The 24,452-nt window shown below is 45.7% G+C and overlaps 1 protein-coding gene across 1 annotated transcript in view; it reads left to right on the top strand.

Annotated features, from left to right (window-relative positions):
• COG3 (component of oligomeric golgi complex 3) overlaps positions 1-24,124 on the top strand; it is a 139,215-nt gene extending 115,091 nt beyond the window's left edge. The window contains exons 7-8 of the mRNA XM_086936236.1: positions 21,338-21,436; positions 22,417-24,124. Coding sequence (XP_086792362.1) covers positions 21,338-21,436; positions 22,417-22,446 — 129 coding nt within the window. The 3' untranslated portion in view covers positions 22,447-24,124. The remainder of the gene's footprint in view (positions 1-21,337; positions 21,437-22,416) is intronic.
• Positions 24,125-24,452: the final 328 nt, after the last annotated feature.

Genomic DNA, 24,452 nt, shown 5'->3' with positions numbered 1-24,452 from the left:
ATTTTAAGAGGATTCATTGGACAAATATTAAGGCATATTGGGGCAGTTTTTGGTGCTCTACAGTTAATGTTTTTAGAAACTTATTTATATGTCTGATCATATCCTAATTTTAACCCCTTTGGTGCTCATGACGAGCTGGTCTCGTCATAACGGCGCCGCTCCGCCCACGCGCAATTAATTCCCCACCTGTGCGGGCGAATTAATCAGTGGGCGGGGCCGTGACAAGACCAGCTTGTCATGAGCACAGCTCCACCATGACTCCTGACGAGCTGGTCTCGTCACGAGCACCACGGCGCCACGCTCAAAACCGTGGGGGAAATACCCCCGCAGCAAAGGGGTTAAGCTGTTCACATCTCAATGTAAAAATGTTTGTTAAGTTGTTTTCTATTTGGCTGGAATGGTGTTTATTATGTCTAGTTTTAGATACATATCTGATTTGTGTATCTTATGAACCAAATTGTTTATACATTTGCAAATTTTGTAGATCTCTATTACATTAGTAACAAATTCTAAAAACTAAACAAAGTCCATCATTCAATACTTCTGGGAGACCTGTGGACCTGGGTCTTTCATATTTATTACTGCATGACCACCTGACCATAGTGAAGTCGTTTCAGTCTTAATTGCACTTCACTTCAATATTTATGTACAGTTAGTGACTGCCTTGACCCTATTGCACAGCTCTGCATTCTATATATTTGTGGCCCACACACAGATTCGCATCAGATTGGGATGGTGGGTGGTATGGGTGTGGTATCCTTAAAATGTAATTCTTGTGTACGGGTTGTGTTTATTTCCATTGTAAGCCACTAGCTGAAGCAGAAATAGTAGAGACAATAATTGGATAACATAATTGACTACGCACATGCAAATTCTCGGCTAAAATAGGAGGTTTGTGTTCCACCCTAGCACAGGAGGTGTGTAATAGGGTTTATCAAGTATTGGGGCATCTTTCATGAACTCAAATGCTTGAATCATTCCCTGTTGTCGCATTGAGAGTCCCACATTACAATGATCAAGCAGTAATATATAAGTTGTCATTGGCTAGAATGGCTCTACGCCCTCAGTTTATTAGCCTATCTATGTCCATTTATTATTTATTTTTAAAAAAAGAAACAAACTTGAACTATAACCAGTCAGTTGTTAGCACCCTCTAGAACACTCCCAAGAGAGTCTGAGTCCCTCAGATTTTCACTGCACGTCGTGTGTGAAGGGAGTCTCCTTAACCTCTGCTCCGTTATTTCTCATTTTTAAAGCTTTATGCAACTGAATATTTAAAATATGTCTGACAGTAAAGGCATTTTTCGTCCTTGTAAGATTTGTGGGAAGAAAAGACTTCATGTGGATGGACCACATAAGGATTGCCTCTACTGCCTTCATCCCAAGCATGTGGTAAGAAAGTGCACGATTTGCAACACTTTCTCCTCAAAAGCTTTGAGGGACAGTGAAGGCAGGCCACTTTATGGCTTCAGAAGACCAAGAGTCAAAAAATTTCATTTGAGGAGGACAGTGATTCCTCCGCCAGATCTCACAAGAGAGCCAGATCTCTTGAAGGAGCTTCTGAGAAGTCCATAAAATCTATTCAGACTCCCTATGTACCTCACAGCTCCAAGAAAAATGAAAAGTAAAAACATTTCTCCTCAGAGACGCTGTATCTGGCCCATCTACACCTTCTGCCAAGGACATAGACCGTCCCCATTCCTCCTCCGTCGACCATTCTATGCAACACAAATGTGCTTCAAAATCTTCATCAACCATGTCCACTACCAGATCCCCATCGACAGTGAAGGTGACTACAACAGTAGCCATCGATGCTCCTGTCTCGACAATGCCTCCATCTATGACCATAAAGATCTCCAGGACCTCCCTATGCCCTGAAGTGACGTCACCTGGCAAGGTCTCACCTCCACTCCCTAGCCACCTACTCGCCATTGAAGAGGCGTAAGATAATGGCAGCCTCTTTGGCGCAGCTCACAGCCTTTCCGAGCTGAATGTCAAATGCCAAGCTTTAAGGGTAGGTATTGGTGGGGGAAGGAGGTTTACATTCTTCACAGAAAAAGGAGCTTTGGCAGGCGTTTGAAGATTAACAAGAGACAGCTTGTTTTAGGTGGTTAAATATAGCAATGGAAGGCTTATTTTTTGTGTTTTCCTTTCCATCAGGAGATTCTTTTTCCTTTGGTTTGTGTGGCATGTAGTGTTGTTGTGACCTCTGTGGTCAACTCTTACAGCCATATTTGATTCATTGGGTGGCCTTGTAAAGGATCCAGAATTACTGGAATTGTTCAAAGTATGGTTGAAATTTTCCCTGGGATGTTGTCACCTATAGTAGGAATGCCTTTGGCAAACCATTAACATATCCCCATTCTAAAAGTCGCCATGACTCGTGTGTGTGTGTGTGTGTGTGTGTGTATGTACATTGAGAAAGGTTGGCAATAGCCAAAAAGCCTTTGATTTTTGGTCCTTTAAGAATAAAATTAAGAAGGAGAGATTCCACCTGAGTGTGTGTTCATCTGTCCTTGGAGACTTTCTAGGAGGAAGGGCAGGATATTCCTTTACCTTTAGTAGGTTTCTGTGCTGTAGGAATTTTGAAAGTAAGGCTCACTGATGGCCAATTAAATGGACATGCAGAGGGGAGTGCCTTTTCACCATTTCTGTGCAGTATCATGAAGCCTGTGACCAGGGAGTTGTGCTCTGAAACACGTATGGCAAGATCTGCATTTGAATGAAAATGGCGGTTTCCTTTTTATTAAAGAAACCGTGGAATTCATCTGCTCTTCGAGTGCGCTTTCAACTGGTGATATTTTGTTGAGTAATATATATATATATATATATATATATATATCCGCAAAGACTCCAAACACCACTTCCAGGTCAACCAGCGTCAGACCCGCGAGGGAACATAGGAGACGGACCACAGAATGCGCTGCACAGGATCTTTATTTGCAGAGAAGCCGGTAAGCCAGAGGGCACTACGCGTTTCGGGCTGGTTTCGTATATATATTCTGTAGCAGGAGCCTAGACAAAAGAGAGCAGAGCACTGTCCATGATCAAATGCAAGCTTAAATTCAGCAAGTAATAGGAGAAGAAGCTGAGTTGTGAACAGTTAATTAATTGCGATGTAGTGATCTTTAATGAGTTGAGCCTTCAACTCTTTTCTAATTTGGAGCAGGGTTGGCGAGCCCTGTTGGATATGGGGATGTTGTTCTAGATCCTGGGTGAATAGATCGAAAAGTCCTATTGGCTTGTTCTTATTACAAAAAATATATATTCTATATACTTCTTGGTCTGCCGTGTGATGGTATTCTGGCTGCGGGTATACCAAAAAACACTGGTGATGGCTTGTCTGCAAGGTAAATGGGAGTGCTGGCTGCGATAGCTTTGTAAATAAGGCAGCTGATTTTGAAGATGGTTCTGGCTGAGAAGTGGAGCCATGGAGTTCCATCAGGGTGGGGGTGATGTGATAATGTTTTTTAAGGCCCTGGATGAGATGTACAGCGGGCCCTTAGAATGCCTTTAAGGGATGTGGTTGGAGTGTGCCCCTCTCTATTGATTTAGCATCTATGTCATTATACCCATCTCAGGGATTTGTTATCCATTGGGACTATCAGAAGGTATCATTACAGGGCAGATGTATATGTATTAACCTCTTGAATTATAATTGAGGATAATGTGAAGTCTTTAAGAGGGTAATTCCACAGGAATACTGCAGTACCCTTAACATGTAAAATTGTCCCTGGGAGTGTGTTTGTCTGGTATAGGACCCCCACCTCTCTTCCCTCCCCCCGCTTTCTGCCCTCCACAACTATCAGGTGGTCAGGTTGTCCCTATGTTGCCCCTTTATACCTCACTTTTTGCCATTCATATATTAAGACTATTGCCTTCACAGTATGCTTTTCAGAGTTCAAGTTCAAGTTTAAATTTGGATAGCGCACTGCTCACCCAGAGGGTCTCAAGGCGCTTGAAGGAGGGGGGAGCTTTACTTATCAAATATCCAAGTTTTTAGTTGTTTTCTGAAGGAGAGGTGGTTCTGTGTGAGGCGGAGGTGGGTGGGGAGGGAATTCCAGGTCTTGGCCGCTAAGTAGGAGAAGGATCTTCCTCCCATGGTGGATCTTTGGATGCGTGGAATTGCGGCGAGGGCTTGATTGGACGATCGAAGTTGGCGGGTGGGGGTGTAGAAGGACAGGCGTGTGTTGAGGTATTCGGGTCCTAGGTCGTAGAGGGCTTTGTGTGCGTGGGTGAGGAGGCGGAACGTTATTCTCTTGTTGATGGGGAGCCAGTGGAGGTCTTTAAGGTGATTGGAAATGTGAGCTTGGCGGGGGATGTCTAGGATGAGTCTGGCTGAGGCGTTTTGGATGCGTTGGAGTTTTTTTCTGCAGTTTGGCTGTGGTTCCAGCGTAAAGGGTTTTTCCGTAGTCTAGTCGGCTTGTGACCAGTGCATGGGTGACCGTCTTTCTTGTTTCGGTGGGGATCCAATGGAAGATTTTGTTGAGCATACGTAGGATGTTGAAGCATGATGATGAGACGGCGTTGACTTGTCTGGTCATCGAGCGGGAGGAGTCCCGGATGAAGCCCAGGTTACGTGCGTGGTCCGTTGGTATGGCTGTGGTTCCCAGGGCCGGTGGCCACCATGAGTCGTCCCAGGCGGAGGGGGATGATCCTAAGATGAGGACTTCCGTTTTGTCTGAGTTTAGTTTTAAACGGCTGTTTTTCATCCACTCGGCTACTTCTTTCATCCCTCCTACGGGTTGTCACGAGTGAAAAGGAGGGCCAACCTGAAAACCCTTGCTTACTACAATTATCTGTGAGATTTTGCCTAACATGTAACGTCGCATTTCACGTAACAAAATACCTTCTCCAGCCTTTAACACAACGTAATAGCAATACTCCTTTATTGGCCTATTAGATTTGACAGATACTTTTCACAATAAATAAGCCAGATCTACTGCCTCTGTAACAACAGATCAGACCTTTGGCTTCGGACATTACTGTCCCAGGGAACCAGTCAACCCTATAGTGTTTATTGATGGCTTCTCACTCAGGCCCAGTGTCCGGCATGCAGTCGGAAAATTATAAATGTTTACAAAATTACATTTGGCAGAGTAGAATACTTTCTGTTATGAGAAGAGCAACAAGGATTATCATAGTGCAAATCTTCGATCCTTACAGTTTGGCAGCGGAAGTACCCAACATCAAAACCCTTGCTTACTATGGTTGTTTTTAAGATTTCATGTAACAAAATACCTCTAAAATCATTAATACAGCGGAATACCAATCCACTCTTAAATGTTTATTGACTTTAACATATGTTGTTCACAAAAGACATATCTGGCCTACTGCCTTTATCAAAATAAACAGATCAGGCCTATAGACTTGGTCATTGGCTTACCAGCATAATGCTGTATCAATGCATATGCATGGCAAAAAGTAAGTGCAGTACAAGCACTCTTTTTCAGTGGAAGCCCAACTTTTGCTCCATCAAATACTGTGCTCAAGGGGGGAGTGGCTAGCAGCCGAGAGCAATGGCTGCCTAGTTAGGGAGCTCCGTGGGTAACACAGTCCTTTAATCAATCCGTCCACTTATCCGCATAAATATCGACCTCCGGAGGCTGGGGTCGAGGTCCACTGCCGAGCGACAGCAGCCGCTGAAATTTTGGAACGGATCCGCAGGTGGGAAGTGCTCGACTTCGGAGGGAGCGAAGAAGCGGCCTATCCCCCTGGAGGAGACCGGGGACTAAATTTTCAGGTGACGCTGGCTGATGACGCAGGGGAGCAAAGTATTGAGCGGCGGAGACCCGCCGGCGGCCTGATAGACCAGCGAGATCCTACAGCGAACTCTACTAAGTGGGGGCGATAGTGTGAGGGTCTCACCCCCCCCCCCCCCCCTCCGTACACTTACAGCCGCTGAATTGGTCCTGAACAACTGGTAACTACGAAAAGGCGGTGACGGTAGGGAGATCACGCTGCCCATCCCGCCCGCACCAGTGGCGATCAGCCAATAACATATCCTGCTGAGACCTATCCACGGCACCGCGACTGCCTGTCCGTGCCTGCTGAGCGATCCCGGGGCAAAAAAGACTCAAGGGGCGGGTGCGGCCCGTGCAGGATCCCTGAATTGCCCTACCACCGCCGCAGGTGCGCCCCTACAGCATCTCCACACTACTGTTTGGGCCCTGGTAATTGGGGCCACTGAGGACATCCTCCTACCACCGGTCCCTCACTGAATGCTGGAGGTGACCGCCCCACTGCAGTGCTGCATCCCAAAGACACGGTGGAGCGGTGTGAGATAGGACCCACATTGCAGCATATCCTAGGACTGGGGCCCTTTCTCTTATACATTTAACCGAGCACTGGACGAGAGAGGTGTCCACAGCGTGGAACGCCCGGCGCCCACGCATTGCGCTCGGTCGGCAAGCGGCCCCATTTTCGCCCTTGATACTACATGGCTGGCATACAGACCCGCGCTCCGCCCCTAGCGCAGGACACCATGGCGGGCAGAGGTCCCAGGAACACCGCAGCACAAGCCAAGTTGGACAAATTTGCCTATGAAAAGAGCGGGGCATCACAGCTTGAAGGTCGCACATCTACCGGCAAACAACAAGATGGAGGGGAGGCGAAGAAAATTACTCTGGAAGATATCATGAAGGCACTATCCAGCGTCCAAACCACGGTGGGATCTATTTCCACCGATGTCTCACTGCTGCGTGCGGACCTACATAAAATGGCTGACCGGGTGAAGGAGGTGGAGATAGTGGCGAAATCGCTGGTAACAGACACCTCAGATCTACAGATGGCTGTCTCTCAGCTCCAAAAAGAAAATAGACAACTCGCTGAGAAGCTAGACGATCAAGAAGGGTGTGCGAGGCGGAGTAACGTGCGTATAATTGGCATACCGGAGTCCGAGGGCAAGCAAGCAATGGACTTACATGTGGAAGAGCTGATACAATCGCGGCTACAACCCAAGGGCCTCTCCAACTTCTTTTCAGTGGAGCAGGCGCACAGGGTTCCCGGCGGCAGGCCGAAGCCAGGGGCACCCCCGAGGCCAGTGCTTGCCAAACTATTCAACTACAGGGACAGGGACGCAATTTTACAGGCCGCACAGATTTCTCAGCCCATATGAATACAGAATTCCACGATATCCTTTTTTCCAGACTACACAGCGGTGGTTTCCAGACGCAGGAGAAGCTTCCTAGAGGTCAAAACACTCCTGAAGGCGGAGGAAATGACATATTTCATGATCTTCCCGGCTAAACTTCGTGTCGTGGATGGTAGTCGGACTTGGTTCTAAGAAACGCCGGAGGTGGCGCACGACTGGCTTGAGGGATGACGACATGCGGAGAAGCCCAAGGGTGGGCATGGACAGCACTGCCGGCGAGAGGAGGAGGGCGACCCGGGAACACAGGAGACGAGACACTCTGACCAAGAGCATACGCCAAGGCAGGAAGAGGAGTGAACAATGGGGCGCTGTCGATGACACTTACTGACTGCTGGCAGGCGAAATGATCCTGTTTACATTTGGGGCTGGACTGTCCGTGGTGGCGGACTGAGACGGACTCTGGAGAGCGAGAAGGGCTGGGGCTTCCACTGGACCTCCTGCCCCTGACAAGGTTGTTATGTTTTGTTGTTTTTTTCGTTTGTATGGTTGTGAAGGCCACACGCTACTTTACTGAGGGTGCATTGCAGGTCAGGTTTATCTTTGATTGCACAACACAACTCTCCACTATAGATGGCTACACACGTGACATGTACACCTGAGACTCCTCAAACACACCTTCCCCTTCGACCTGCCCTAACCGTTTTGACATGGAACGTCCGTGGCCTGGGAGACAAGGTGAAGCGAGGCCTGGTGCTGCAGTACTTGAAACGAAGCAGTCCAGCAGTGGTTCTGCTGCAAGAAACACATCTAGTGGGCTCTGCTACCATGGATAGGTGGGGGTACAAGATGGCGGCACATCCAGATTTCTCCTCAGGTTCCAGAGGAACAGGGATTCTTGTAAAGAAAAATTTCCAGCTAGTTATCCAGCAGCAGCGAATTGATGATCAAGGTCGCTTTGCGGCCATTACATGCCAATGGGAGGGGCGCCTATTTAATTTAGTTTCTGTATACATCCCACCTGCCCTACATGCCACAGCACACTCGGCACTCACGACCTTTCTACTGACTTTGCCTGCCGCGACGCTGGTAATAGGGGGCGACTTTAATGATATCATTGATGGAGAAACTGATAGATTCCCGGCCAGACCTGTAGTAAATGGAAGGGGGCGACTGTTAGGGCTTTTGGATGCCCTGGGGCTTAGGGATTGCTGGAGACACAAACACGCTAGCGACAAGCAATATACCTTTTTTTCTGCGGTCCATAATTGTCTCACCCGGATTGATTATATTCTGATGTCCGCAGATGGCTTACAGGGCATAGAAGAGACGGAAATTCACCCCAGGGGTATTTCCAATCACTCGCCACTGCTATTAAAATATACCCTCCACCGAACTTATAGACGACGCATGTTTCCTCTTCATGCCGGTTATCTTCAGGTAGCCCCCCTTATGAAAGAGCTTAGTAAAACCACTAAGCAATTATTTCAAGAGAATACTGGCTCTGTGACCTCCAGTAACACTCTATGGGAGGCCTATAAAGTAGTCCTTCGTGGACAGGCAATGGCCTCTATCACCAGCCATAAGAGAACACAACGGACAGAACTAAACACTCTTGAAGAGGACCTTGCCACTGCAATAACAGAGCAGGAAACTCGCCCTTCGCCCGGTGCTGCCCGAGAGGTCCGCCTTAAACAAACCGCATATGTAACATACCAGAGGGAAATAGCGAAAAACACAATCCAGGCGACCCTCCACAAAGTTTACGAACTAGGGGATAAAGCAGGAAAGATGTTGGCCTGGCTGGGCAAAAAAGAAAAAGCGGGTAGGGTGATTGCACAGCTGATGTCCCCCGCTGGGTCTATGACCTCAGATCCCGACGCTATAGCTGGCCTCCTGGCCAATCATTTCGAAAACATTTACGCTCCTCAGGCATCCTTCACGGTGGAGGAAGCGTACGATTATAGCAAGGATTTGACGATCCCTCGCCTGTCCCCAGAAGCGGTGCTTCTGCTGGAGGCAGACATTACTCCTGACGAAATTCAAGAAGCGACTTCCTCGCTTGCGTCTGGCAAGGCACTGGGCCCCAACGGACTTCCGGTGGAATTATATAAGAAAACTGTGCAAACGACGGCCCCTTACCTCCTGGATATGTTCTCTGACAGTCTGGAAGCGGGGGAGTTGCCTAGGGATCAACGCCTCGCCACGATTGTTCCGATCCATAAGCCAGGCAAATCTGCGACGACTTGCGCTTCATATCGCCCAATCTCCTTAATTAATGCAGAACCAAAGATTCTTGCTAAACTACTGGCGTTGCGATTGACCCCCCATCTTCCCACCCTAGTACATCCGGACCAATCTGGCTTTATGCCACATCGCAGTACGGCACTCAACCTACGCCGCCTGCAGGCGGTTATGGCCCGCCGGGAGTATATACAGGAACCTGCTGTTCTTCTCTCCACTCCTCTTAAAGATAGGTTACTGATGGAACATATGACCGATAGAGCGACGTCCTTTACATATCGTAAGCTGGTTAACAACCTTCCTGACATGACATCCAAGTTTCGACTGAACTGGTCGCGAGATGTTGGCGAATTTGATGATTCCGAATGGCAGGAGACCCTATCCTCCCCTCGGGAAATAGCTATCCCCTCCAGGCTCAAATTAGTCCAACTTAAAATACTACATCGCACGTATTACACCAGATCGATTTTATACCAGATAGGGAAGGCGTCGCATATGTACTGTCTGCGTGGATGCGGGGACATTCCTCCACACTATATGGGACTGTGGACGGATGGCAAGGTACTGGACCGCTGTGATGCGTACCATTTTCCAGACCCTATCTATTTCCCGTCTGCCTGATTCCCGGCGCTGTTTGCTGAATATATGGGAACCTAACGATCTAACACATCGCCAACAGGATTGGGCCATGCTGGGTATGATGATGGCGAAACGCAATATTGCTAGGTTGTGGGGCTCTGATGTGCTGTCTGCGTTAAAGGACTGGTGCAGAGACATGGATGACGCAATGGTGGCGGAGAAGGCAGTCTTTGTCCATCCTGGTTGCCCGGGGAAGTGGGGACACATATGGGGAGCATGGAATGAGTTCAGGGGTAATATATGCGAGCCCCCACGAATAGACGAAGACGAGGACACCTCGGATTGAGAATTGTTACTTGCATGAATAATGTCGTACTGTTGAGTCCACTCAAACTGATTTTCTACTGTCTTGCAACTGATATATAGGTTGAACCTGCCTGCAAATGTATTTAATGCGTTTTATGATGCTGTTTTATGATGTTTTGTCGCCTTCTATGTTTACTTCAATAAAATAAATTCTAAAAAAATAAAAATAAAAAATAAAATACTGTGCTCAAGGTAACCAACATATCAGCTGAACATTCGCAACTCTCAGTTAAAATCGAGAAACTGGTTCCCTTCCAAAAAAGAACTACTAACCTTTCCATTCCATTAGTGAGAAAAAGAAGGTTCACTGATGGAAATTTCAAAGAGGATTGGCGATTTCACTAGCTAGACTGAACTGTTAGATAAATATGTATACTTAAATAACAGACAAAATTGATACTAACAAATAGTTTTCAGAAATTGTGATTGTGTGTGGGAGAATACTTTCATTGAACAACCATACTTATCTATGAATGTGAAAGTTTAATATAAAATCACAATGAAGACGGTCTATTAAAATTAAAAGTGGTCTCTACTATACGCTGCTTCATATCAATCTTCATATTCTTCAGCCAGCTTTAAAGATGGTTCTCTAATTAATGCGCTCTCTCTGTTCAAACTGCACCCAGGAGCCTCACAGCCAAATTGTAACTACTAAATGGATGAGAGGTTTAGGACAGTTAGTAATATTCTACTGAATGTATGAAAACTCCTTAAAAAAACAGTTTTTTACTTTTAACGCGGTTGCACTATTGTAGGAAATCTACCTTATCTGTCTGGTCGCCATGGATTTTTCGCCTTTTTTGCTGGCTTTAAAATATTGTACAGTTTACCCCTGCTAGCTGCTAGCTGATGGTAAAGTGCCTGTGCTTCCCTTTCAACACAATGAAATTGGATTATTCATAATTGGTATATTTAAGGCACATACAAGTCTCTCATATATGGTTCAAAATGTACCCAGGGCATGTGACTTAAATGTCATTAGTGGATGGCAGCGCCTATTGTCCCCTCCTCTATAGTGACAGTGTAAAACATGACTGCCATTGTAGCTTGACTATAGAAGTGTAAAAACACAATTTGACTTGTCAAAATGAGCCTTTTCAGAGGTCATGACCTTCTTTTTTTAAAGACTCTTTTAAACCCCCCTTTCCCACCATTTAATGAGTTTCCACTGCCACGAAGACACCAACTGTGCTCGGGTGCCCATCCTTCCGATAGCCACTCTCCTTTTGGCTAGTAGCAGTGTAAGTTGGGCCACCCTGTAGGGACTCTTTTGCCCCCTGGATTTCCCCTGGGTGCCAAGTGGCAGGCCATTGGAGTCAGAGGAATCTCAGTGTCCGTCACCTTCACTAATTTAGGCACCACATCCGTCCAGAATCCCTAATTCACAGCACATGCCCAGACCAAGTGCAAGAAGATGGCTCCCATCTCCCCACATTGTGCACATTGTGCCTCTCTCGAGGGGTCCATCGTGTTCCAGTGACTGGGAGTCACATAAGTGCGATGTAGAAAATTAAAATAGAGCAACTTGAACCTATGGTTGCAGGACACCCTTCTCACCTATGCACATGTACGCATCCAGTCAGCATCCTCAATGGGCTCCCCCCCCCCAACTCGCGTTCCCAGGCCCCTCGTGAGGCATATGGAGCATTCATCATGTCACCCCTGATTGACTTGTAAAATAAGGAAATGAGATGCCTCCCCTATCCCGATCAAAGTAGGCCGCCCAACATCTGGGAGGGTGGGGAGCCGCAGGGAAACCTGCCCAGACCTCCCGATTGACTCTTTCCAACTTGGCATAATGAAGGAAGTGGCCCGGTCGCACTTCAGAAGTCTCCCCAGTCTCCTGGAACGTGATGAAGACCCCCCTGTCTCACAGGTCCCCCGCCACCTGGCAGCCTTCCAGAGATCCATGGACGGATCCCCATCAATTGCCCTAAATGGTGCGAGGTCTCCGAGGCGATGTTTCTCCCATATCGCCACAGTCTGCCGCACCACGTAAGGGACTGCATGCTGAAACCAACCCCCTCGCATTAGCAAGTGGGCCAGCGTGTCACCCTTCAGCATGTCAAGGAACAATCTCTTTTCCCAATTATCCAGTTCTGCCAACCACCTTGCTGCATGCTGTAGGTTGGTGCATAATAGTAGTGTTGTATATCCGGTATAGCATGACCCCCGTCCTTCATATTATGCTTGAGCACCAATAGTGCCATTCTACTATGCCACCCTGCCCAGACTAGGGAAAAAAGTAAGCTATCCAGTTTGCGAAAGAAGTGGGGTTGGAGTGGAAACCTTGCATTCTAGACCAGATAAAGGCAAAGTTGGAGAAAGACCATCTTGGCCACTGCAGCCCTACCAATCATTGACAAGGGAGTCTATTCCAGAATGCTGCGGAACCCTTAAGGCCTGCTACAACTCTATCCTCATTCAGACGCTGGTACACGTCCTCAGTGTGGGCTACCCATATACTCAAGTATCTACAGCCCTCCGTTTCCCAGCGGAGGCTGAGCCTGGGCAGAGTGTACCTCAATCAGACCACCAAGTGGAAATTAGTAATTTCCAGAGATTAACCCAAAGGCTTAAATCCCTACCAAAGACCCTGAGGAGCCCATTAATATTGGTACCGCCTGACACAGGAGCAGACCTATACCGGCGCACAATCCACTTGGAGAAAGAGAACATGCGCGGAAACACCCGCTCAAATTCCCCACGGCTCCAATCCTTTACGCAGGAGAACTGCGGACGGCTCAATGGCGAGAGCAGACAGGAGCAGCGAGAGGGGACACTCCTGCCTGATGCCCCTCCCAACCTCCTATCCATCGGAGAGATCGCCTCCAATCTTGATGGGGACCATAGGGCTAGCATATAAGAGCTGCACCAAGCTACACCAGAAATTGCCATTCCACCTTATCAAATGCTTTTTCCGGATCAAGGAAAACCATGGCCAATTCATGATCATCATCCACTCTTTCGTGCAGGACGTGCATGAGCCTCCGGAGATTAAAGGTGGAACTACGGGCTGGCATAAAGCTGCATTGGTCACCGTGGACCAAATCTTGAATTACTTCCCTCAAGCAGGATGCTAACAGTTAAGATAGTATTTTGACATCCATGTTGAGCATCGTGAGTGTACAATACAGCGAAGAGTTAGCCGCATCTCCCCCAGGCTTCAGTAGAAGGCAGATAATACCTTCCCTCAAAGTGTGGGAAGTATCCCATTTGCCATGCCTCCTGAAAGACCTCTACCAATTTTTTCCTAAGTGTGACAGAGTCGGTCTGATAGAATTCCACATGGAATCCATCACCACTTGGATTATTGAATCTATTGAGTGTCAAATGGCCACACCTAATTCCTGCAAGGAAATCTCACTCTCCAAGTTCTGCACAAGCCAAAGTAGGCAGCACCTCGCCGGTTCAAAAAGTTTCAATGAGCTCTGGTGGACCCCCCTCTCCAGCGCGTTACACCCCCGGGGGTGTTCTACCAAAACCCCCAGGATATCCTGCCGACTAGTCACCAGTTCTCCACTAGGAGCGCGAACATGAAAGATAGGAGGGACCTACTGCCTCAATATCCAATGAAAAAATCTACCGGATTTGTCCCTCTACCTGTGGAGACATTGATGGTATGCCCTGATTGTTCACTTATACAAGGAATTCCAGGCTGACTGCCCGTCCAGCTAAGCCAGGAGTACCCCCTCCTACAACCCTGACAAGAACACCTCCGGACCTTGGGGATCTGCCAATTGATGCTCCTGCACCTCCAGATCAGCCTTCAGTTGTCGTCATATACCACAGGTGGTTCCTATGTGCATGACTGCCTTGAGAGCCTCCCAATCCATAGCTCTAGCGACGACAGACAACCAGGTAACATCCAGATAGTTAGTAAGGAATGTTGCCAATGCGTCATGACACAGTGTCTGCCAGTTGCGCACAGGGCACACATCCGTACCCCATTGTAATTTGAGCAGCATCGGCACATGATCGGAGAGAAACTGCCCCAGATGCATTACCCCTACCTAGTTCTCTATGTCCATTCCGCCAAGTAGTATACGATCCAGACGATAAGTGTTATGGGCCATGGAGTGACATGTATACTGGCTGCCATCAGGGTGCAGATACCGCCAACTGTGCATAACCGCTGCAAGGGAGGACGACTTCTGTGGCTTTTTACCTAGCTTCACCAAGTAGCGATTCACTTTCCCATCCAAGATACAGTTGCAATCCCCCATCCAAATTACCAGAGTCCCTAAACTATCTTCCAGGAGATCCTGAATGCTGTCATAAAACTATTTATCATCAACGTTAGGCGCATAGATATTGAGGATGCCCTGGCCCAGAAGATAGCACCCCTCTATGTCTGCCTCACTATGTTTGTTGGAAGGGTACCCCAGGTGCGATCCAAATGGCAACCCCCTGCGCATTAGAGAGATAAGTAGCTCAAAACAATTGCCCCCTCCATTTCTTCTCTATCCTCTGTGACTCATCCCCCAAGAGATGGGTTTCCTGCAGACAGGCTATCTGCACCGTATCACGGAGGAATTAGTGAATCCTACACCTTTTAGAGTAACCATTCAAGCCCCGAACATTCCATGTCAATATATTTGTAATTTCAGCAATTAATATTTACAATGCTTTTTCGAACAGACCAGACTCTTCCTCCACCCCCCTTCGAACCAGCTGCCCACATAGACCCGCTGATCCATTAGTAAGGTGTATCTCAGACTCCCACACGCACTGCAAGCAATAATTTGCACTTCAAAACGAAGAGAAGTACTGAACAAGGCAACTCCCTTAACAGACAGATAGTATAACAACAATAACTCACACTGCTCGTCCGTCATATTCCATGATGTCAGGACCCTCAGCCTAAACCAAACACCCACAAACATGGCCTACCACTTAACGTGGAAAGAGGCACTCCTGGCCCTGTAGATAAAGCAACAACCATACCAAATCTAGTCAACAGCACAACACATAAAGTACCCTACAATGATAGCAGCCTCAAAGGGCTTTCGCTGCACAACTCGGGAATGTAGAAAGAATGGACAGGAGGGAGAACATGTGGAAAAAGTACAAGAAATCGACACATGGAAAAGAAATGCAATCAAATCCGGGCCTGGCCCCTTGGCGGGCACAGTCCTCATCGAAACAGGCTCAGCGTCCTAAGGCACCAGTGCCACGGTGCCATCTCCCTGGATCTCGCACCCATCTCAGCATGGGGCCGATCCTCCCAGCGCATCCTCTCCCTGGGATCTCCAGTTCAGGCTGTGGGCTCCACAGTCACTCCCGGAGCCAACTCGCCAGGATCCAGCTTTTCCTATCCCTCCAGCCAATTCCACACATCTGCTGGGTATCAAAGAAATGAGACTTGCCCCCAGACAGGACCCTCAAACGAGCCAGTTACAATAACATGTAGTGGAGGCCCATCGAGTGCAGCTTGGCCTTGACCTCCTGGAACCCCTTCCAAGACTCTGAACATTGTTGGTGTAAGCCAGATAAATGGAGATCCTGTGATTGTCGAAGTGGGCAGCATCCGTCTCCCGAGCATCATGAAGAATACAGTCCCTGTCTTTATAGTTCTGAATGCTGGCAATGGTAACTCACTCCGGCGCCTAGGGGGACACCAGTGCCCGGTGCACCCTTTCTGTCACAAATAGCGGGGACAATCCAGCCAGCTTCAGCATATCTCTGACCCAGTGTTCCACAAACGCTTCTGTCACATTTCCCTACGTTCGCTCTGGAACCCCAAAGAAAGCGGACATTATTGTGGCTGGAACTGCCCTTCGCATCCTCCACTCACGCCTCAAGGGTCCCTGCTCTAGAAGTGACCTTCCCCATATGTTTATGCAGTACTGCTGTCTCAGACTAAAGTTCAGAGGTAGAGCCCTCCGCGAGTTGTGCCTTATATGACACCTATCTGAGATCTGCCAAGAGGAGGTTGACCTCGATTGCCACAGCCTCAGTCTTCCTCTTGAGGGCCGCCCTGGATCCAATAATCGCGGCAAGCAGCGCCACCCTGAAGTGCTCCTCAGAGGACGGACCAGTCACTGAATCCTCCCTGAAACCAGCCTGTCGTGTCTGCCTCTGTGAAGAGATGACCTGCATGGTATACTGTTTCATTGTGTTTCCCTGCTAAGGGGCCAGCTCCTTATTCATCCCCATCAGAGGGGGACACATATTCTCGCCAATCCTGGTCAAAGGGTGACAGAGACACCAGACTAAAGATGCAGCCGTCCCCAGCAGATGCGTCCCGGCCTACCTGTCACTCGCTTCCCAGCCGCCGGAGTTACAGTATGTAGTGGGCCAAAGAACACAAGCCCCTGATGGCAGCTCCCACAGTCTCATAAAGCACCTAAGCCAGGCCCCCCACCCACTGCTCACTGTCCCGGGTGGTCATATGAAGAGGGAACACAAACGTAATCACTCAGGCCCCCGGCCCTGTGACCCAGTCCAGTAACAGGGCCCCTTCCTTAAATAGGAGGCAATGGGAACCCAGGCCAAGCTATAAGACTATGTCTATGCCAGGATGACCAGGGCCTTTACAGCACCTTTAGGACTTGTTATTTAATCACAGTACCCAAACAAGAATTCAATCCGTGGCTGTTAAATTCAATTAAAATAAACATAGGATGTTACCACACTAACATCACGATAGAGCAAAAATGCTCAATAAAACAAGGAACCAGGGTTTATTGTCTGAAAGTTGTTATTAAATTTCAAGGCAAAATATCTGTACAAAAACAATGAATAATCATAGAACACAGGGTGCATACATGGATATACAATAAGGATATTCAAGGCCTTGGTTGCTTTTCCTTGGACATATCCAAATTAGAGTCCAAACTGCTGCGTCTCAGTGGTTGATTAGTTATAACCCAAAGTCAGAAGAAAATCAAAAGATGACTTAGGGGCAAACTAGGCAGAATTGGACTAAACAGGTCGACGTTTCGGTCTTATTATGGTTATTCTTAAGACCATCATCAGGACTACAAAGTAGTATATACAATTGATGACCCTTTTTGGCAATATAGATGGTGTCAGTTATAAGAATCTTGATGGCACCGGTGCTTGTAAATAATTGCACTGGGGTTGGGCACAGAGATGAATCCAATGTGCCGTGGTTGCACTTGCCACAATTTAGGCGCAGCAATAGATGGGAAACGATAGACAGTCCACTCTAGATTGATGATCAGCTATCACTGAATATAAGTTGGAGTTAATCCGAAATGAGACATCAAAGCGCGTACGATCTATTGCTGCGCCTAAATTGTGGCAAGTGCAACCACGGCACATTGGATTCATCTCTGTGCCCAACCCCAGTGCAATTATTTACAAGCACCGGTGCCATCAAGATTCTTATAACTGACACCATCTATATTGCCAAAAAGGGTCATCAATTGTATATACTACTTTGTAGTCCTGATGATGGTCTTAAGAATAACCATAATAAGACCGAAACGTCGACCTGTTTAGTCCAATTCTGCCTAGTTTGCCCCTAAGTCATCTTTTGATTTTCTTCTGACTTTGGGTTATAACCAATCAACCACTGAGACGCAGCAGTTTGGACTCTAATTTGGATATGTCCAAGGAAAAGCAACCAAGGCCTTGAATATCCTTATTGTATATCCATGTATGCACCCTGTGTTCTATGATTATTCATTGTTTTTGTACAGATATTTTGCCTTGAAATTTAATAACAACTTTCAGACAATAAACCCTGGTTCCTTGTTTTATTGAGCATTTTTGCTCTATCGTGATGTTAGTGTGGTAACATCCTATGTTTATTTTAATTGAATTTAACAGCCACGGATTGAATTCTTGTTTGGGTACTGTGATTAAATAACAAGTCCTAAAGGTGCTGTAAAGATCCTAAAAAATAAAATCCCTTGCTGGCCATTTTTTCTACAAACCCTGCCCAAGCCCGCAAGGGTATATTGGGTTGCTCACCCTTTTGTACACAGGATGACCAGGGGCTCTTAGTTCTTATGCCACCCCCAGGGCCACTAAAGCCAGCACGGCTCCAGGAGCAGGATCTCGCCCACATGAACTCACCTCGTCACAACGGGGGTCCCCGAACTCCAGCAATTCCGGCCTGCTGCCCATGCGCAGGCAAGGGCACTGGGGCCCCAAGAGAACCCAGGGCCCAGCCGTCCACCGGAATCTTGCCACCTGGCCGCAGTGAACGACCACTCCATTCCAGCCAAATGCGGCCTCAGGGTGACTAGGGAGCAGTTTCAGGGCCCACCGTCTCCCACCGGCGTGCACCCCCGCCATGATCCTCAATGAGGGAAGCAACGTTGGAATTCTGGTGTCCTACACGATAGCCTGCCGGATCTAGGTCGCAGTCGGTGTTCAGGGTTCGGCACAGCATGGATGATCATTGGCACATAGGGAGACTCTTCCCCACAAGGTTCCAGTCCATGGTAGGGGCTCCCTCACACCCCTGCCCTCGATGCCTCTTACTGCTGGGGGTCCACTCAGAGTTGCCTGGACGGGCAAAGTGCCAAGCACCGCCCGCAGCCCAGTCCGCTCGAGGCTGCGCTCCAACCGTCTCCACAGGCCGCATCCTCCAAGGCAGCGTATGCGTTCTCCCACTGCTGCAATCCGGCTGCCGCTGACCCACTCAAGATGCCAAGTGAGCAAGGGGGGCAGCAGTCCAGATACATGGGTAAATGAGATTGGTACTGTAGGATGCTGCGGGAAATACCTGGGCTGCGAGGAGCCTTCCAAAAGCTCATCCTGCCAGCCATCTTGCGTGGCAATGCCCCCCACAACCTCCTTTTTGAAATATTAATAAGTCAACTCAATTTAGGCTTTATAACTAAGACTTGGGAGGCATGATATTTAAAAGTTGGTCACGTAGAAATGTAGTATTAACATGTCCTTACAGTGACTAGCCCCTAAAAGCTATTTTTAACTCTGGAAGGCCTAGCTGTCCTATGTAGAAAACCAGAGTACATATTAATATCCTAATACTGTATATCAGGAATGGGACTAGCTTGAAAAATAATGAAACAACTATTTTTAATAACTATTCAAATCAAATTCAATTGGAAAGTAGGATTTTAGTAAATATTAAGGAAAAGTGGCTTTGAGAAAGTTACCTGTTCCCTGCCTAAAGTTCCTGAAGGCTAAATTTACATTTGCTGTCCCACTTCAGCCAGCCAGTAACTAGCATCTGAATGGGTGCCAAAATGGTGTGAAACCCTTCCCAGTAGTAAAGAACTGGCTGAACTGGGTAGAGATGACTCCTGTGAACTTCCCAGAACATGCATGGTTGGGGCTGTGGACATCTTTTTTGGCATTCAAATATCAAATCCTGTTAGAATGTCAAATCCTGCTTGGCAGGTCTACTGAAGTTCATGTAACACTTTAGGGAACACTTGAAAGGAAGGGAAACAGGATGCCCAAACACCTATGTATCCACTGTCTTGTTGCTGAAACACCCTACTTTAGTTCTATCCTGCTACTGTTTCTGGGTTTTACATTTAACATTGGGGACTTCCTTGAAAGGAAACAAGATGACAAAATATTTTCTGTCCATCCACTGTCTGGTTGCTGGGAAACCCCAGTTGGCTCTACCAGACTTAAGCTTCTGAGTTTTAAGGCAGGTATTGGGGCTGCTTCAAACTGGATTTTGGTGTTCGGTGTGAGAGGACATTAGGATTACCACAGTGCACTCCCCACACACACCCTCAGCCTGCAGAGCCCAAGGTTAGTGTGGCAGAAGATTTTTGCCATCCTGAAAGTGCCCAAAGTGTTCCCCAGGGAACTTTTACCCCATTGGCTAAGGCATGCCCACGAGTCGTTCCCACCCACTAGCTCATGTCAGGCATAAATGTGGCAACTCCAGGCACATTCTGGACCTGAGGAGGTCTGGGCCTGCTGTCTCTGATCTGAGAGGACTCTTGAAGGATTGGACTTGCTTCCTCTTTTACCCAGGACAAAATGGACTACAAGGGTCATACAAGGCTAACCTGTTCAAACTACAAGAAGCCCTTCCTGCAACTGGGCAGCTGATTGGTGGCAATTTAACCTGGACAGAACCCCACTGTGGGCCTCTTCCTGACACTTAATTTTAAGGTGCTTCTTGAGGTACTAGGCAGCTTTAGAAGTGTTATCATGTGGTGGATTGGGACTTAAGAGACTACACCAGAAGGTAATATCTTTGGCCAGGACAAACCTGGTTGGTATAGTCGACCTGTGCTCCATCTCATTTGGCCTCAAATTGCACCTAGGTCACAGTTTGTTGCAGCCTTTGACTATCATGGGCACTTTGCACTTCTTCGTGCTATTCCTACTTAAAACTTTAAAATATCATCTTACTTGTTCCGCTTATTGCAGTTTTGTCATTTTGGTGTTGTTTTCTTTACGATATTTCACTCCCTTTTTCAGTTTGGTATTTTTTTTTGTTTTGTATTTCAGCTTTATTACTGATTTCATACTGTGTCAATACTTCCATATTGCCCTGACTTAAGCCTGTGTGCTCTCTGCCATACCTACCAGGGGTTTGAGGTCAAGTTAAACTAATGACTTTGGAAATCTCTGGAAATTGAGACAATGTATTTTCTGTTGTTGCACTGTTAGTGCAGTGTGCTCATGCTTTATAGAAAAGTGCCCGTCCAATTTGAATAAAACAATAATATAATTATAGCATTGTTATCAGGAGTCACTCTACTTAGTCGATTTTTCTCATTGGTTCTTTTCCACATTTCTTCATATTACCCAGTTTGGCATGCCGTAACTCCATTTAAGTACTTTAGTAATAATTAATGATCAGCTCACAACTGCTCTTCACTTTTTTTTCAATATAATACTTGTGAATGTGATTTTATTTGATAGGTTATGGATGCAGTCTCTGACTTTTTTTCAGTTTATGAATATTATGCTAGCTATTCAGGAATCCTGTGGGATAAGAGTTGCAAAGTAAAAGTAGATATTTTGCAGCCAGGCCGTTTGTTGTAATACTCGTCTTATCATTCTACTGCACCTATTTGATTGTTGTGTTATTTCAATTTTAACATCAATCAAACACCTATATTCTTTTGTTCCTTAAAGAATAACATTCAACAAGTGTTCCAAAGAATCCATTCGATGCTCAAGGAGGAATTCACTAATGAAGATTTACAGATTATTGCTTGCCCCTCAATGGAACAGGTAAAACCATAATGGTTATTTACAGCTCAGTTTAGAACAATGTATGTATGTTATGTTTGCTTACTAATTTATCTCTAAAGTTTTCTGGCATACATTCTTTATTTTAGTTTTATGCTTCCTGTTTTATTTTCAAACAGGAAAATTGTGTGTTGAAAGCGGTATTGCTGAATATGGTTGTATCCAAGAATATACTATCAAAATTACTATTATAAAATAACAGTGTTTAAACGAATACTGGACGTATTATGTAATTAACAACCAAGCAGGAAATAAATACTTCTCGAAAAATCTTGAGTTGGAGAGACCTAATGGTTAACAGCCCAAACCTTCACAAGTTATGGATAGATATAAAACCACAATGTACCATGCCTCAACTTCATGTCCTTAAAACATGTCAAGTGCCCGTGGTCACAATACCCACTGGGCAAGGCTTTTCCCTGCAGACACAGGGCCTTGCCCATATCCATGTTCTGTTCCCACTATCACTCTCCAGAATTAGAGTGTGAACATTTTTTCAGGTTCCCAACTTTGTTATTGGGCTATTTGAAAAATAAAACTAGTGGTAGAGAACATTCGGTATCTATTACAACCTTTTTTATCACATGCACATATCTTTCTCTTAAACATGCTGATAATTGGACCGGTGTTGTCCATGTTTGAAACAGTAGATGTCTCTGTGCCCAACTTTGGTTTCCTACCAACCCCCTCCCATGCATCTTCATAGCCTGTCCATGCATTTTCAGGGTTTCTGGAGTTCTAGATCTTGGCCTTGCTGCAAAAAACTATAGAAAAGATCTACATAGATGCGTTAATAACTTCCTGGTTGAGGGCTCACTTCTCATGCTGGAATGGACAAGGATTTCTCAATGATAACTTGCATAACATGTTTTCTTTGCTTTTAGTTTAATGTTCATCCGTGATGTTAATTTCTGTGCAAACGGCATTTATGTAATGTATTTATTTGCATTTGTATCTTTCAGGTGAATTTACTTTTATCCATATCTAAATAGGCCATGAGCCTTGCTTCTGGACGTCTATGTTACATGCTGTGTGGCAGTGAAGATGACATGCGATGGAGCTGAAATGCAATAGAGTTGCATCAAGCTGTAGCCTTTTCAGGCCCTCCACAAAAGACGTGTTTGGCTCAGCCAGAGAACCTTATCCATTTGGTTGGGTTGTAGCCTGCCAATGCTATGTGGCTTGCACTTTAAGGAGATATCCAGAGGCCATCAATTAAGTCAGCCAGTTATCCATTCGGAAAGAAATGTTTTATCGGGGTTAAAGTTACAAATGACCACCTTTTATGGGGAGTGAAGTGCGCTGAAGAGAGACCAAAAACCGCGAGATTCTAGGAGGAAGTAAAAACTGAAACATATCTTGGCGAATTAGAAGACTGAAAGGAAAACTACGACAAGATGTTTAAATGTATTTCTGAATTGCGAAGTATACAGGTGGAATGAACCATACATACATTTAAACTGCTTAGATAAATATTACAGGAATTAACATACTCTTTAGATTAATCCCACTAGCTCATTGTTTCTGTTTTCCTTATTTTTTTACGAATTTGAAATCCAAAGAGAGCCCAATGTTTTGCGAACATTCAGCCCTGCAGTTAAAGAACATTGGGATCTTGAAATATCTGGCTTATCTGCTCGTAGTTTACGAGCTAAGCAGAGCAAAAATACTATAATGCAAGCCAGGTTTGAGATCGAATTCAAATAGATACGTTGAGAGAACTAAGGTGTCTCACCTCTTTTTATCATATGTGATTTCGTTGCTTGGTGAGGAATCATTTTGCACTGGGGACTAATCTGTATTTTACAGTATTAGCTATGACAAACATTACTAATTCGTCTTAGTAGGTTTTCAGATCGGAAACAGTTTTGAAAAATGGCTGAGCATGCGAATATTTTAAAATATTTCTGTCTTCCTTCACATAAATATCACTAAACAGCTAATAACATTTACACCTATGTTTGCTTCTTGAACCATAAAAGGTCCAAAGAGTAGCTTTTTGCACAGTCTCCTTTGGATTGCAAACCAATCACATAATTTAAATTTCTTTTTGTATGTGGATCTAATGAGTTTGTTTTTAGGGAATCCTAAATGACGAACCTCGCTGACCTTTCAGGATGAATGCAGCAAACATAACTGACTGACACGTAATGGCTAGGGAACATCTGAGAAATAAGAATTCAGTCTTACTAAGTTTCAGGAATCGGAAAATTGAAAATTGAACTAATGCACCCTTATGCCATGCACTTATTTATGTGGACTTTAGTACAAATGGATAGACTACATTAGTATCCAGTGCCTTGTAATATATGTAAATGTGTTCCATTGTATGGTTTCTGAATGGGATGGTTTCTGTATAAAGCATAGGCTATTTTAATTTACTGTACAGTGAAAGGGGGAATGTGGGTTATGTTAAACAAGAGTCAATTCTTGTGTCAGAAAACTCTCTAGTCTGGAAATAAACATATCTGAAATCACTTTATGCAATGCTACAATTGGAGAGTACAATTTGTAAATCCGGATTTATCAGTACATGTACATATTCAGTATTTCTTTGTAAACCGAATATTGTACATATTTTCAAAGAATAATTTAGGATGCTTTATATTCTCCGTGGAATCCTACAGTTTTATTAATAAAGGTTTTTTAAATAAAGGGTTTGATTTCTAACGCTCTGAGAATGTTTCTTTTCACATTTTAAAATGCTAAAGTTGTTCACCTTGAATACAACCCCTGACCCATGACTACCATTTTACTTCACCCTCGGTTCTCCAGCTATCACTTTGACGAAATCAAATCAACAAATACTCCTCCCTGGGAAGACCATGGTTATGGTGGAATTTGCATGGGAGCCACGGTGTTGTAAATTTTGTAGAAGCATACTTATTAGTTGCATTTCTTCTTTTGTAATGAGTGGTATTGCTAAGTAATATGTAAGATATCTTTATGAAAATTTGAATTTAGTACCAAAACTCTAGGATATGCAGAGATTAATCTG

This window comes from Lissotriton vulgaris, chromosome 8 (genome assembly GCF_964263255.1).
Source record: "Lissotriton vulgaris chromosome 8, aLisVul1.2, whole genome shotgun sequence".
NCBI classification, from domain to species: domain Eukaryota; kingdom Metazoa; phylum Chordata; class Amphibia; order Caudata; family Salamandridae; genus Lissotriton; species Lissotriton vulgaris.
This window is presented reverse-complemented; position numbering and strand designations above follow the sequence as displayed.